The sequence below is a fragment of the Phyllobates terribilis genome, unplaced genomic scaffold (assembly GCF_046119375.1).
Source record: "Phyllobates terribilis strain yellow unplaced genomic scaffold, ASM4611937v1 Scaffold_4__5_contigs__length_816908805, whole genome shotgun sequence".
NCBI classification, from domain to species: domain Eukaryota; kingdom Metazoa; phylum Chordata; class Amphibia; order Anura; family Dendrobatidae; genus Phyllobates; species Phyllobates terribilis.
Window position 1 is genome coordinate 40691120 of NW_027362764.1, and position 14197 is coordinate 40705316.

General features: G+C 38.7%; 1 protein-coding gene across 4 annotated transcripts in view; it reads left to right on the forward strand.

Annotated features, from left to right (window-relative positions):
- ETV1 (ETS variant transcription factor 1) overlaps positions 1-14197 on the forward strand; it is a 61859-nt gene that overhangs the window by 24682 nt on the left and 22980 nt on the right. For all 4 annotated transcript variants that reach the window (XM_073677275.1, XM_073677276.1, XM_073677278.1 and 1 more), the window contains one exon: positions 11735-11864. In XM_073677275.1, the coding sequence (XP_073533376.1) occupies positions 11735-11864 (130 nt within the window). The remainder of the gene's footprint in view (positions 1-11734; positions 11865-14197) is intronic.

Sequence of the window (14197 nt, forward strand, 5' to 3'; positions counted from 1 at the left end):
TGCGGCTCCACACTTGCTGCATATGGGAAGTGACAAAGGTAATATTAAAGTGCACTTGTTGCCTGGACCCTGGGGGCGGCCATTCTCCGGGCGATCCAGCGCTTCGCTGCAGTGACGTTTTCTGCAGCAGATTTCGTGCAGTGCTTCAGTGTTTCAGAAATGTTTTTTCTAAAAATAAAATTTAACTTTTAAAGTAAAAAATATTTTTGTTACTCCTGATACTATTAGTAATATTGTTGATTGATACATTCTGTTATCCTTTAATATTAATCTAAGTGCATTGGGGAGGGGGGGGGCACTATACTTGAACAGCTTCTTCAAAGTGCATTGACACGCCCCCTGTGCACTTCCAACCTGATTTGCATTTGGCTTCTACGCTAGATTTCTCCATACTGGCACATTGGATCTGTACAGGAAAGGGATCATTTTGATCACACGATCCTATACACTTCTTCCATATGTAAAAACAAGCTGAAAGGTTCTCTCTAATATTTACTACTTTTCTATGAGTGAGAACATTGTATGATCGGGTGTCTGTATCGGGTCCTATTGACAGTGAATTTGTGATCTTCAAGATACAGAAAGGTCCCAATTAATCTAGACAGGAGTTTTACGCTCCGATTTTGATGAAAAGTGAGGTCCGTGGTGACGTCATTGATCGTAGTCCTGGCTGTGATGACAATGAGATGACTGCTGAAAGAACAGCGGCCAGAATACTAGTTGCATGATTTTGGGTTCTATTTTTTTTTTTTTTTGTTTATTTTAAGTTTTTAATATAGTGACCTACTGATGATCACCAAAAAATTGTGAAAAATTACTTTTTTTTTTTTTTTTTTTTTCCATCATTCCCCTTTTTAGGCTACGTTCACATGATGAGCTTCTGGTGAGTTTTTGATGTTGCAGATTTTCTGCACCCAATAAGGTTACTTGTAATTTTTTCAAAAATATCCAATGTCAAAAACTCCTTGTGGGAACACAGCCTTAAAGTGTGTTTTTTTTTTTTTTTTTTTTTTTTTTTTTTCTGGACATTTTCAGACCCTGTTTGTCTAAGGTTACTCCCATTCATTTTGAAAGTATCTTCACTCCCACTGGAACCTTGGAGAAATAATATCAACCTTGTTTTAAATTGTATCATGTTGTCTTCAGCTCATGATTAAGAGCTGAAGTCCGATACTTTTTAAGTAAATGCTCTGGAAATCAAGTCTATAAGAAAAGTTTTGAATCAGATAGGTTTTGCTTATATAGCGCCATTTAATTCCACAGCGCTTTACAGACATTATCATCGCTGTCCCCATTGGGGCTCACAATCTACATTCCCTATCAGTATGTCTTTGGAGTGTGGGAGGAAACTGGAGAATCCGGAGGAAACCCAAGGGGGGAGAACATACAAACTCCTTGCAGCATTGTCCTTGGTGGAATTTGAACCCAGGACCCCAAGGTTTCAAAGTAACAGTGTTAACCACTGAGCCACCCATGTTGAAGTTTCTTCCCTCTAGATAAAACTTTCCCAGTCACAACAAAAAGCTTGATTCTCTTTTTTGGATTTGGTGCCAATTGTAACCTTTTTAAACCTTCCCAACTGGTGGTTCGTCCTTTACTCAGAAAACCCACGGAGAGGTTAAGGATCCACCAGGATTGACAAGAGTGTTCATAGTTTACATTCTGGGTCCTGCATAAACAATAAAAAAATGCATGAAAAATTGGATGATTCTTACAAAATTTGCCAACTCCGAGCCTTCGTGTGACCTTGATCTTTAACCTCAGTGATATAAATTAGTGTTTCCTGTAGCCAAAAACACTGATAATCCACCTTTCTCACATGGACATCATTTAGGACGTCATGGATATCATCAAGGGAATCCTCTGCTTCAGACTTACCCCCACAACCCCACCTACTAGTTAGTACAGAGAGCCAACCCCTTTAGCTTAACGGTATATTACGTTAGTTTTTTTGGGTGTTTGGAGGGATTTTATATCTTTTAATTGCCAGTGAGATGTTTTAGCTGTTATACCTTGTCTCCTACATAGGACGTCATGAGCCTGGTAAAAAAAACACTTTTCAGCATGGGATGTTGACAAAGTAACCCTATAGAAGATTATGCTTTTCATCTTGATTCGTTACTGTTTTTTTCCCATCGGCAGGCGACCTACTATACATTTCTTCGGCTGTGATGAGCGTCCGTAAAGAATCAATATAAGGTCATGTGCAGACGGCGTTTTTTTGAGGCTTTCAAAAACGAGTTTTTCATGTGAAAACGCCTTCAGGAAATGCTCCATTTTTGGGGAGTTTTAGGAGGAGTTTTTCATTTTTGAAACCTTTTGGAAGATTCTCTTTTTCAGAGTTCTCTTTACCCTGACCTTCTGATCGACGCGGCCCCAGGTGGAATCCATTCCAATCTAGGCACTGTCCAAAGACGAGACATGCACTTCCTTTTAAAGGATTTTAAAACCCAAACCGGGACAAAAATTGCTCAAAACGCTTAGCGTAACGTATGGACAGCAGATAGTTTTTACAAAAGGATGAAGAGAAGGACTCTTTCAAGCCTTTCCCCATAACTCTCCGTGCGTGCATTGCCTAAGGGCTTATCCAGACATCGATATTTTTCACGCATGAGAAAAATGGACCAATTATTCGGATCAGAGCTTGATCCAAGTGTCATAAGTTTTTCTCGTACTTGGAGAGAGAGAGAGAAAAAAAAAAAGTTTCTTCACTTTCTAAATTCTAACAGTCCATGAAAATTGGACCGCACTTAGATATCATCCAAGTGCGATCTGATATATTTTTTTTTTTCAGGAACCCACTGACTTCCATTGCCAATTTTGATCTGACGCTCACATCAAAATTGGACATGTCTCCAATATTTTCAGTTTACTACTTGGTCCGAGATAAAAAATTGGACATGTGCACAGTCCCTTAGAATATCTTAGGTACGAGGGCTATCCGTGAAAACCATGTATAGCACTTGTCCGGACGTGTGAACGAGCCCCAAACCCTCTAATAAAGGAATATTCTTGTTTAATAATAAATAGTTCTAAACGGAACAATCGGAAACAAAATAAACTTGAATTGTTAATCGGAATCTGCACCCAACGGAGCGATTTTATTAAAATTTTCACACCGCGTCCATTTTTATTGTTTTCTTCTCAGCACTTATTAATATATCAGACTTGTTAAGGTTTAATCCTTTTATTATTTTTTTTTGTATTTTTTTTTTTAGTGTATGTTTTTAATAGCAGTTTAGACATGTTATCACTAGATTTGTCACAGACATAATTCCCATCTATCTTCGGGCACGGGGTAAACAAGAAAAATGGTTTAATGGCTCCATAAAAGGCACTCTACGCTGATAGCTGAGATTAGGCCTTTCAGTAATGGATTTTGGCGTGGGGGAAGGGCACCGGTTTGGCAGAGGTAAATGTACTGGAAGACAATCTGAGAGAGCCTCTGATATATGTCAAGTGCTTTCAGTCTTGTTTTGTTGTACAGAAAGACAGATTGAAGAGAAAAGAAGAAAAAAAAAATTGTGACACCATTGTGCTTTCCTATATGCGGGTCGTCCCCTTTAATCTGGAATTTGACCAAGTGTTGCGTTATATGCACGTCAGTTATCACGAAACCAATTATTAGATAATCGTGCCTCGCCGTAAAGTATCATGCTGCAAAGTTTATTGTACCATAAAGTTAAATCCATAGTTATTTATGCTTTACATCTTCTGGCTTTTCCAACATACAGTAAAAAAAAGACACTGGTATAATAAAAAAAAAAAAATACAATTGTTTAAGAACAGCAGGGAAAGAAAGAAATGCAAAATAAAGAATGAAAATACAATATATATTTTGTAACTGATCAAATTTGTTTTTAAATTACTCCCTAAAAATTCTGGTTTTCTGGAATCCGAATGTTTTTTTTTTTAAGTTTTTATTTATTTATTTATATTTTTCGGGTGGGGATTCAATTTGCACAATTTTTTTTAATTCTTTTGAAGGGTGAGAAGGAATCCTGTTCTTGCGTCACCTCTACCGATCCCCATTTTTCCATTCTTCCGTTGCTTGAGTCACACCCTTCTGAGCTCTTATTGGTCCTATGTGGTCACGTGGAGTGGGAACACAGCGCATCATGACTTGTTACCCCCCCCCCCATGTGACCACATGAGGCCAATCACGGGCCTCCGATTAGCCTTAGTGCCAAAATAGATGTCGGAATCTGCGGTGGAAATGTGAGTGTTTGGGTATGTGCACACGGACGTTTTTTTGAGAGTGGGTTGTCTCCAAAAATTCTGAAAAATTGCTTAAAAATGTGGAAAAAAAAAAAAAGAGTGCCTTGAAGCGTCTCGTGACGGAATCTGCTCAAAACTAGGCACTGTCCAATCAGAAGGCTGTAAAAAAAATGTAATTTAAAAAAAAAAAAAAAACTCTTTAGGAAATTAAAAAAACTTTTCCAAAAACTCCCCAAAGAGAGATTATTTCCAGAAGTGACTTCCCCTTGAAAACTCAATATTTTTGACCACCTCAAAAAAAAAAAAGTAATATCAATCTCAATCAATAATCAATACTCTAAGGCTATTTAAACACGGCATCTTTTTCAGGTGGATTCTGCCCAGAATCTGCCTGAAAAAAAAACACCGCAAAGACGCCCCATAAAGTGAACACAATGCCCAAAAATGTAAAAAAAATAAAGACATTGCTATGCACATGTTCTGTCTCATGTCACTTCTGTTAACCGTTCCAGTGTTCGGAAACCCTAAAATAAGTGACACGGTCGTTCTCCTGTCAACTTCCACTAGGAAGCTGAATGCGTTCTATGATTGAAAGTGCAGAGTAAAAGACGCCGGCGCAAGAATAACGGCAAAACCGCCAACAAAGCCGTTCCAGGAAAATGACCGTGGCCACTTTCCTGAAGCGGCTGTGCCTGAGAAATCTCGACAGTGGTTTCAGTGTCTAAAAGACACCATGTGCCATACTTTAAAGTTGTGGGGTTTTTTTGTTTTGCTTTTCTTCGTTTCTTAATATGCCACTTTTCTTTGCGGCGAAAGATTTCTATTAGAACCTGATCAAATCAAAACTTGTGAGGTTCACTCGCGTGTAATCCTAATAATATATATATATATATATATATATATATATATATATATATATATATATATATATATATATATATATATATATATATATATATATATATATATATATATATATTTAAACCCCCTCCAACCTTTTACCTCCAGACCACGTAACACATGCATGATTGAACGGAGTGTGCATGAAGTGAATACAGTGTACTGAACAGCTGGCACACACCCCTGGCGGCAACCAGGGCTGTAGAGTCGGTATGAAATGGACCAATTCCGACTCCTAAAATATATATTGTTCGGTTCAATAGTTCTAATCAGTTTGTGGGGAATATTTTTTTCATAAGAATTTGGGAAAGTTATGAAATGTCCTATTCCTGATCTCAGGGTCTAGACTTTTAGCTGAGATGAATCTGTGCTACAGTAAATTTATCACTTAAACATGAGCCGTGTATGAGGGAGTCGGAGTCGTGGAGTTGGAGTCAGTCGGAGGTTTGGCTTACCGACTCCGCAGCCCTGGTGGCAACTTCCCTTCTATGGGAAGAAAAGGATCTGTTTTAATTTTAACGCGCCCAAGCCTTCTCTACCCTGACATTTTTTGTTGGGAGACAGTCCGGAAACCGCCAAAATTGGCCTGAACAGACAATATTCTATTAATTGCTTTTGCTTTACAATTTTTCTTTACATTTCCCCTTGCGCCCCTTGCGAAGGAGGGGAAAGCTGGAGAACACCTATGGACTAAGCATTTATTTTCCTATATATCATGGCCTTTAAAAGATTTTTTTCAGGATGTAATATTGATGGGCTGGCAGCAGAACTGAGCAGCCATTTGGTGCAGTACTTGGCACAGCAAAGTCTACAAGTCTCGATCTGGTGCTCATAGAATCATAGAATGGTAGAGTTGGAAGGGACCTCCTGGGTCCTCGTGTCCAACCCCCTGCTCAAAGCAGGATTCACTAAATCATCTCAGACAGATGTCTGTCCAGCCTCTGTTTGAAGACTTCCATTGAAGGGGAACTCACCACCTCTCGTGGCAGCCTGTTCCACTCATTGATCACCTCACTGTCAAAATGTTTTTTGTAACATCTAATCTGTGTCTTCTCCCTTTCAGTTTCATTCCATTGCTTCTCATGATTCCATGTTCAAATGAGAATAAGTATGATCCCTCTACAGCCCTTCATATATTTGTAGAAAGCTATTAAGTCTCCTCTCAGTCTTTATTTTTGCAAGCTAAACATTCCCAAATCCTATAACTGTTCCTCATAGGACATTGTTTGTAGACCGGTCGCCATTCTGGTCGCTCTTCTCTGAACTTGCTCCAGTTTCTTCGTGTCTTTTTTAAGATGGACACAGTATTCCAAATGAGGTCTGACCAAAGAGGAGTAGAGGGGAATAATTAATTCATATGATCTAAACTGTATGCTTCTGTTAATGCAACCCATTGCTGTATCTAAACCCATTCAAGTGAATATACATTCCCTATCAGTATGTCTTTGGAGTGTGGGAGGAAACCGGAGAACCCGGAGGAAAACCACACAAACATGGGGAGAACAAATCCAAGTGACACTACTCTGTCCTCCTCCTCCTGGACCTGTCATCTGCCTTTGACACAGTGGACCATTCCCTCTTACTACAGATTCTCTCATCTCTTGGCTTCAAAGACTTGGCCCTATCTTGGATCTCCTCATATATAACAGACGGGACATTCAGTGTCTCCCACTCACTCACCACCTCCTCATCTCACCCCCTATCTGTCGGTGTCCCCCAAGGTTCAGTCTTGGGACCCCTGCTCTTCTCCATCTACCCTTTTAGCCTGGGACAGCTCATAGAGTCTCACGGCTTTCAGTACCACCTCTATGCTGACGACACACAGATCTACCTCTCTGGACCCGATATCTCCTCCCTACTAACCAAAATCCCACAATGCCTTTCTGCTATCTCATCCTTCTTCTTTGAGAGATTTCTAAAACTTAACATGGATAAAATGGAATTATTCGTCTTTCCACCATCTCATTCATCCCCCCCACCTGACCTATCTATCAACGTCAATAGCTGTTCACTCTCCCCAGTCCCACAAGTTCACTGCCTTGGGGTAACCCTGGACTCTGATCTCTCCTTCAAACCACATATCCAAGCCCTTTCCACTTCGTGCTGACTCCAACTCAAAAATATCTCCTGGATCCGCACATTCCTCAACGAAGAATCTGCAGAAACACTAGTGCTCGCCCTCATCATCTCCTGCCTTGTCTACTGCAACCTCCTCCTCTGTGGCCTCCCCTCTAGCATTCTCACACCCCTCCACTCTATCCTAAACTCTGCTGCCCGACTAATCCACCTGTCCCCCCGCTATTCCCCGGCCTCTCCTCTTTGTCGATCCCTTCACTGCCTCCCCATTACCCAGAGACTCCAGTTCAAAACCCTAACCATGGCATACAAAGCTATCCACAACCTGTCTCCTCCTTATATCCCAGTACATACCTGCACGCAGCCACCGATCCTCACAAGATCTCCTTCTCTACTCCCCTCTTATCTCCTCTTCCCACAATCGCATACAAGATTTCTCCCGTGCATCCCCCCTACTCTGGAACGCTCTACAAACTCCTTGCAGATGTCATCCTTGGTGGGATTTAGACCCCAACTGCAAAGCAACAGTGCTAACCACTGTGTCTCCATGCTGTTATGAACCACCCCTGAGGTTCAGCACTAGGCATATAACACTACATCTATTTTGCCTGGAGCTATACTTTTAAGTGATCTCATTAATATGTAACCCAAGCCTGCCCTCGCATGGGATTATCCAAGTCGTTGACACTTGAAGCGAGACTGGAACATTTATATAGAGAACTTAAGGATTCTCTGCAGATATTTCCCAAAAATATTGCCGAAATTGTCCCTTCTTAATAATGTAAGCCCAAGAAGCAAAACTTTTTTTTTTTTTTTTTTTTTTGTGTCTTGTGGTTGATATCTGGACTCTCTCGGTCTTGAATCTGCAGGATTGACATACCGTAAGTCATTTTAGCATCACTTAACCCTGACTCAGCATCTGAGATGAAATGTTGCTGTAGTATCCCGGGCTGAGTGCTTCACAATCTCCAAACTTTAGACGATACAGCACAGTCTATAAACGTTAAAGTGTTTTTTTTTGTTTTTTTTTAAATACTTCTTATGGCATAGAAGCAAAATGTATATAGTAGGCAGCAGGCTGGAGCCGTGTTCTGCGAGTCTAATTTAATTAGTGTTGATCATGACTCCAGATGATGGTGATTTGATAAGGAATAATTTAGTACTTAACAGGCTTTTACATGCACCAAGTCCATGTGGGAAGGTAAAGCAAGAAGCACAAAATGAAGACGCAGCTTTTTTTTTTTTTTTTTTTAATGTGCAAATGCCAGTAAGCTGGAGGAAAGCCGAATAGCAGATGCACTTTTTATTTTTAATATATAGTCATACAGGGCATCGCTTTTTTTTTTTTCTTTTTGGTAGAAAATCAAAATAAACTGCCTACGCATTTTTTTTTTTTTTTTTTTTTTTTTTTGCCTTTTTCTTCCATGTCAACATTCAGAGCAAGGAAATGAACATTAAAATAAGAACATTAAAAAAAAAAAGAGAAAAGGTTTATGTTTCATATTATATTAAAAAAGTTTTTTTTTTAATCAAAATCTTATATATCAGTTGTATTAGTTTTATTGAAAATATAATAATTGCAAGTAAAGACATTGTGACCTTTTAATGCTGGGTTTTTATTTGGGGGGCGTTTGCAGGTTTCATAAAATTTTATTGACTCGTATAAAATGTTCGTTGTACAAAAAAAAAAAAAGCTTTTTGGTTTGTGGGGTTTTGGCAGTGTCTTTTTGGGTATCGATGTAACTTTTTTTTCCTCCCGGGTTTCGACTTAAAAAATGCAGAAAAAAAATGGCCAAAATGTAACAAAATAATAATAAAAAAAAAAAAACCTCCGGTAAAAATGTATATGAAGAACATTTGAAATTCATAACTTTTTTTTTTTATATAGTTTCACGGTATTTTTATTGCATTTTTTTGCCATAATTTATTAATTTTTTTTCAAAACTACACTGAAATAATTGTGCCGTTTTGTTTTTTGCATATCCAATGATTCCATTGCATTTGTCATATTTTATAACTTTAATGTACAGTATGTGATCTTTCATCAGTATGTTAAATCACATGAGCATCTCTTTTCACTAAAAAAAATAGTATAAAAGCGATGTAATACTGCAAAAAAAGTAAAAAAAAAAAACAAACCTAGATCTAGTTTTGTATTGAACAATTTGCACTGTATAATCCATATGGGAATTCTTGCCACAGGAAATGAAATAATCTAATCGTCCTCTTTGCTATTCACTGACCACACTGGCAAAATTGACTAAATGCATATGAATGGTGGATAATCTTAATTGATATTGAATTGAGCACATGGTGAAAGAATGCCGTCATTTACTGCTCGGTTCAGAAATAATATCGTATAAAGGATCCCGTCCGCCTTCTTGGAATGACTTTCTAAGAACAATACCTTTTATATACCATGTTGTGTATGGATTTACTTCCACTTTTATATTTTGTATCTCATTCTTTTTATAATATTAATTTTTGTATTTTTTATTTATTTATTTTTTGGAGCACAGGAGTTTGTCTGTGCCAATTACTATATTTTAATTTTTTTTATTACTTAATTTTTTTTCTGTTTTACAAAGAACTAAGGTTTTTATGATGCTTTTGAGCACTGAAAACTACAAAAAGTTGCCACAGTTTTCTTTTTTTCTTAGCCTTTTTCAACCCTATATCACCATGCACATGACGTGCCCCCTGGGCCTCGCGTGTGTGGGGATACCCGGAACCGGACCCGTTGCGGATGCTGGGGGTTGTAGACCCCGTGTGGCGGGGACCCGGTCCCGTGGCTCAGGGTGGTCAACTCAAATGGCGGTCTCTATACCGAATGTCCGACTACGCCACCCGTGGATTGCGGTCAGAGTGAACCGCTGCTGCAGGGCAGACCGCTGAGGCTGGTGTTGTGGGTGCAACAGAGCGTAGCATAACTCCCCACGGGAGGAGTATAGCCTCAGGGCAGCAAGTGGAGATGTTGGGGGTGATGGTGCGCGGGAGCAGCAGAAACGACACAGAGTCCTGTAATGCAGTCCAGGGTATTTACTCGCAGTTCTTTATCCACGTTACTCCAGCTGGTCATAGCGTCCCACGTCGCACTGTGCTCACCAGGTGAGGGGCTCGGCCCACTCCCAGATAACTTTGGAGCTTTTCACAGGACCCCCTTTGTGTGTCCTTTCTCTGGCCTGTCGTACCCCGCCAGTGACCTCGCTTCTGTCCGGCTGCCTCGGGCCTTCTCTTGTAAACCTTGGCGCCAGTTTCCCTGACCCTATGTGGTGCCTTCCTAGCGGGTGTGAAATGAAATGTCACAGCCTCCGGTTTCTAGCTGAGGGTAGTTCCCCGCCTCCACTAGTTTCGGGGACCGGTCTCCCCCTTTGGCCTGAACCCCCTACGCAGGTATATATATACACACACCCCTATCTCGTAAAATAATGGAACATTTCTAAAGTGATATTTACTGTTTCACAACAATTCTCCTATAATATATATACACACAGACCAAAAGTTTGGACACACCTTCTCATTTTTATGACTATGAAAATTGTACATTCACACTGAAGGCATCAAAACTATGAATTATCACATGTGGAATTATATACTTAACAAAAAAGTGTGACTCTTGGTCTTCCTTTCCTGGGGCGGTCCTCATGTGAGCCAGTTTCTTTGTAGCGCTTGATGGTTTTTGCAACTGCACTTGGGGACACATTCAAAGTTTGCCCAATTTTTCGGACTGACTGACCTTCATTTCTTAAAGTAATGATGGCCACTCGTTTTTCTTTACTTAGCTGCTTTTTTCTTGCCATAATACAAATTCTAACAGTCTATTCAGTAGGGCTATCAGCTGTGTATCCACCTGACTTCTGCACAACACAACTGCTGGTCCCAACCCCATTTATAAGGCAAGAAATCCCACTTATTAAACCTGACAGGGTACACCTGTGAAGTGAAAACCATTTCCGGTGACTACCTCTTGAAGCTCATCAAGAGAATGCCAAGAGTGTGCAAAGCAGTCATCAAAGCAAAAGGTGGCTACTTTGAAGAACCTAGAATATAAGACATATTTTCAGTTGTTTCACACTTTTTTGTTAAGTATATAATTCCACATGTGTTAATTCATAGTTTTGATGCCTTCAGTGTGAATGTACAATTTTCATAGTCATGAAAATACAGAAAAATCTTTAAATGAGAAGGTGTGTCCAAACTTTTGGTCTGTACTGTACATATAGATGTGTGTGTGTGTGTGTGTATATGTATATGTATGTATATATGTATGTGTGTGTGTATATATATATATATATATATATATATATATATATATATATATATATATATATATATATATATATATATATATATATATATATATATATATATATACACATACATACATACCCACCTGTCTCCTGGAATAATCAAGCATTTCGTATGTGTATTTCTATATTCACCTATTATTTTTGTAATCTTATAATAATGTCCCAGCCCATGTAACCTCTCTCTACTGGTCAGTACAGTGTGTTAATTCTTAACGATTCTTCTCTCCTAGTGGCTTTTCACGGTGTCCCTTTAAAAATTAAAAAAGAACCCCACAGCCCCTGCTCTGACCTGAACACCGCCTGCAGTCAAGAACAGCCATTTAAGTTCAGCTATGGAGAAAAGTGCCTGTACAATGTCAGGTAAGCGCTCGATACTGGAGACAGATGGCCGAGAAATCTGGTTAATTTGTTGTGTCTGGGATCCTCGATGAAAGCAGGAGACTTTTGAAGGACCTTTCGATGGTCTTTGATCTTTTTTTTTTTCCACCATCAACCTTCCTCAAATTTTAATATATGCAGACTCCACCCCATATAGAATATTTAGCATCTTATTATTAAATCTTTTGGACAAGTTGAAGTGATGGGTATTGCTATAAGAGCAAATTGTTTTTAAAGTCCCCCCCCCAAAACTCTGGGGAACCAAGTTTGATACCTATTCATATAAAATTAGCAATTTTAATATTCTATATTAGATATTTGCGGGTTTTTTTTGTAATTTTCGAATGAGTCACAGTCTATTCCCACGGGTATTGTGATCATTTCCTTCTTACTGGTGGCTTTGGTTCTTCTTATCTCCTCATACTCTGACTTCTACTGGGCTTGTGCTTATGCTAAGTGGCTTGAATTGATCAAATGGGCCGAAAATTGAGTTTGAAAATTTACTCAAATTTTAGAAGAGAAATTCGAATGTACCCCGATTTGTTTGTTAAAGTTGTTTAAAAAAAAAAAATATATATATATATATATATATATATATATATATATATATATATATATATATATATAATATATTATTCACCTTGCCCATCACCTGTAGTCCACAGCATTTCCCCGGCCAGTCCTCCTCTTGCTCCCTCTCACTCCGTTTCCAGTCTTCTTCTCCTCAGTCTTCGCTCTTCTCTGCCTCCGGCACTGACCGGACCTTATACAACATCACGGCAGAGATAAAATGACCCAGCTGGCTACCATTTTTTCTCGATTTTAGAGACCATTGGATTGTAAAAAAAAAAAATGTGGATTCTAATGAATCCAAGTTTTGGAAGGGAAATTTGTAGCAATTTTGATTTACTTTGCTCATTTCTACTGGTGACTTATCAGAAGAAGTAGAGTTGCCATATTAAATATAGGAGCGTCCTCGTAAGTCTATAATAAGACAGTTGATACATTTTTTGACCACCTTTCCATTAGACAATGTCCGAGTCACTGATAAACAGGACCAATGTGTCAAATCTCAAAAATCGGCCAACATTTTAGTAAATAAATGACAAATGTGCAACCCCACCGGACACTGTCAGCTTGCATAATGTGAAGGATGAGGCTGATGGTGGATTTTAAACTCCAATAGACAATGCAATTAAGTAGAAGTCGTTTTACTTATGTGCCCTAATGGGACCGAGCTGAGAATAAGGTAACATTGTATAAAATTAGTGGCCGATATGGAACCTCTCAGGGCTTGTTAGTTTGACTTTTTTGACTTCTGCAAATAGTATAAAAAGTTTGAAAAAAAAAAAAAATTTAAATAAAAAGTAATAGATATATTTTAAAAAATCTTAAACGAAAGCACAGACTTCTGTTTATTGAGTCCACTGGAGAAGATGAATCTACAATCAGCGTCTAAAAATATTAAGACACCTTTTGTAATTTACGGGTCTGTGTAGATGGCACTTGTGTAATTTATGGGGCTGTTTTGGGGCCTCTTGGCTCTACGATCCCTTTAGATGAAAAATAATGCTTTTCAGCAGAAGTGTTTACACGCAGCTTTTTAACCTTTTGCTTTTTTTTTCCCCTTACTGTAATGCATTTTTGTTTAGCATAGACGAGACAGGCTTTTAAAGTGATTTACATTGCTCCGCTCGTCCGGCGGTGAGTGTATTGTGACTCGTAGGTAGGCGACATAGGCGATCACATGGTTCTCCTTCAGCTGCTATGTAAATATGTCTAATGTAGCAAGGACATCTGTTACATTGTAGCCTGGAAAGGTTGCTTCATTCTCCCTTCTTCCAAAATCATATCCACCATTTTAAAATAAAAATAAAAAAAAAATCCTAGTAAATGTTAGTTTTTGAGTTGGATCCATCTTCTTGTCATCCAACTGTCCCAGGACCTTTTCTTTTTTGCTACTGATTACAAGGTGTCCGGCCATCGGGACAACTATCAATCTGCTGTAATCTGTGATCATGAGTTCAGTTTTCTTACAGTGCCTCTACAGGTGAAATGAGGTATTGCATTGATATATTCAAATGTGAGGACTTGCTGGATTCTTCAGTGCAAGTTTTTTTGTTTTTTTTTGCAGCTTTACCGCTCTACATAAAGAGAGGTCTTCATGTATTAAACCAGATGTTTAGGATTTTATATAGGTGTTCTCTTAAAGGGGTTGTCCTTGATTAAAAAAAAAAAAAAAAAAATTGTCAGCCTTCTACAGGTTGAGTACGGTATTGCAACTCTGTTTAATTGAAGTGAGCTGCAATATCACG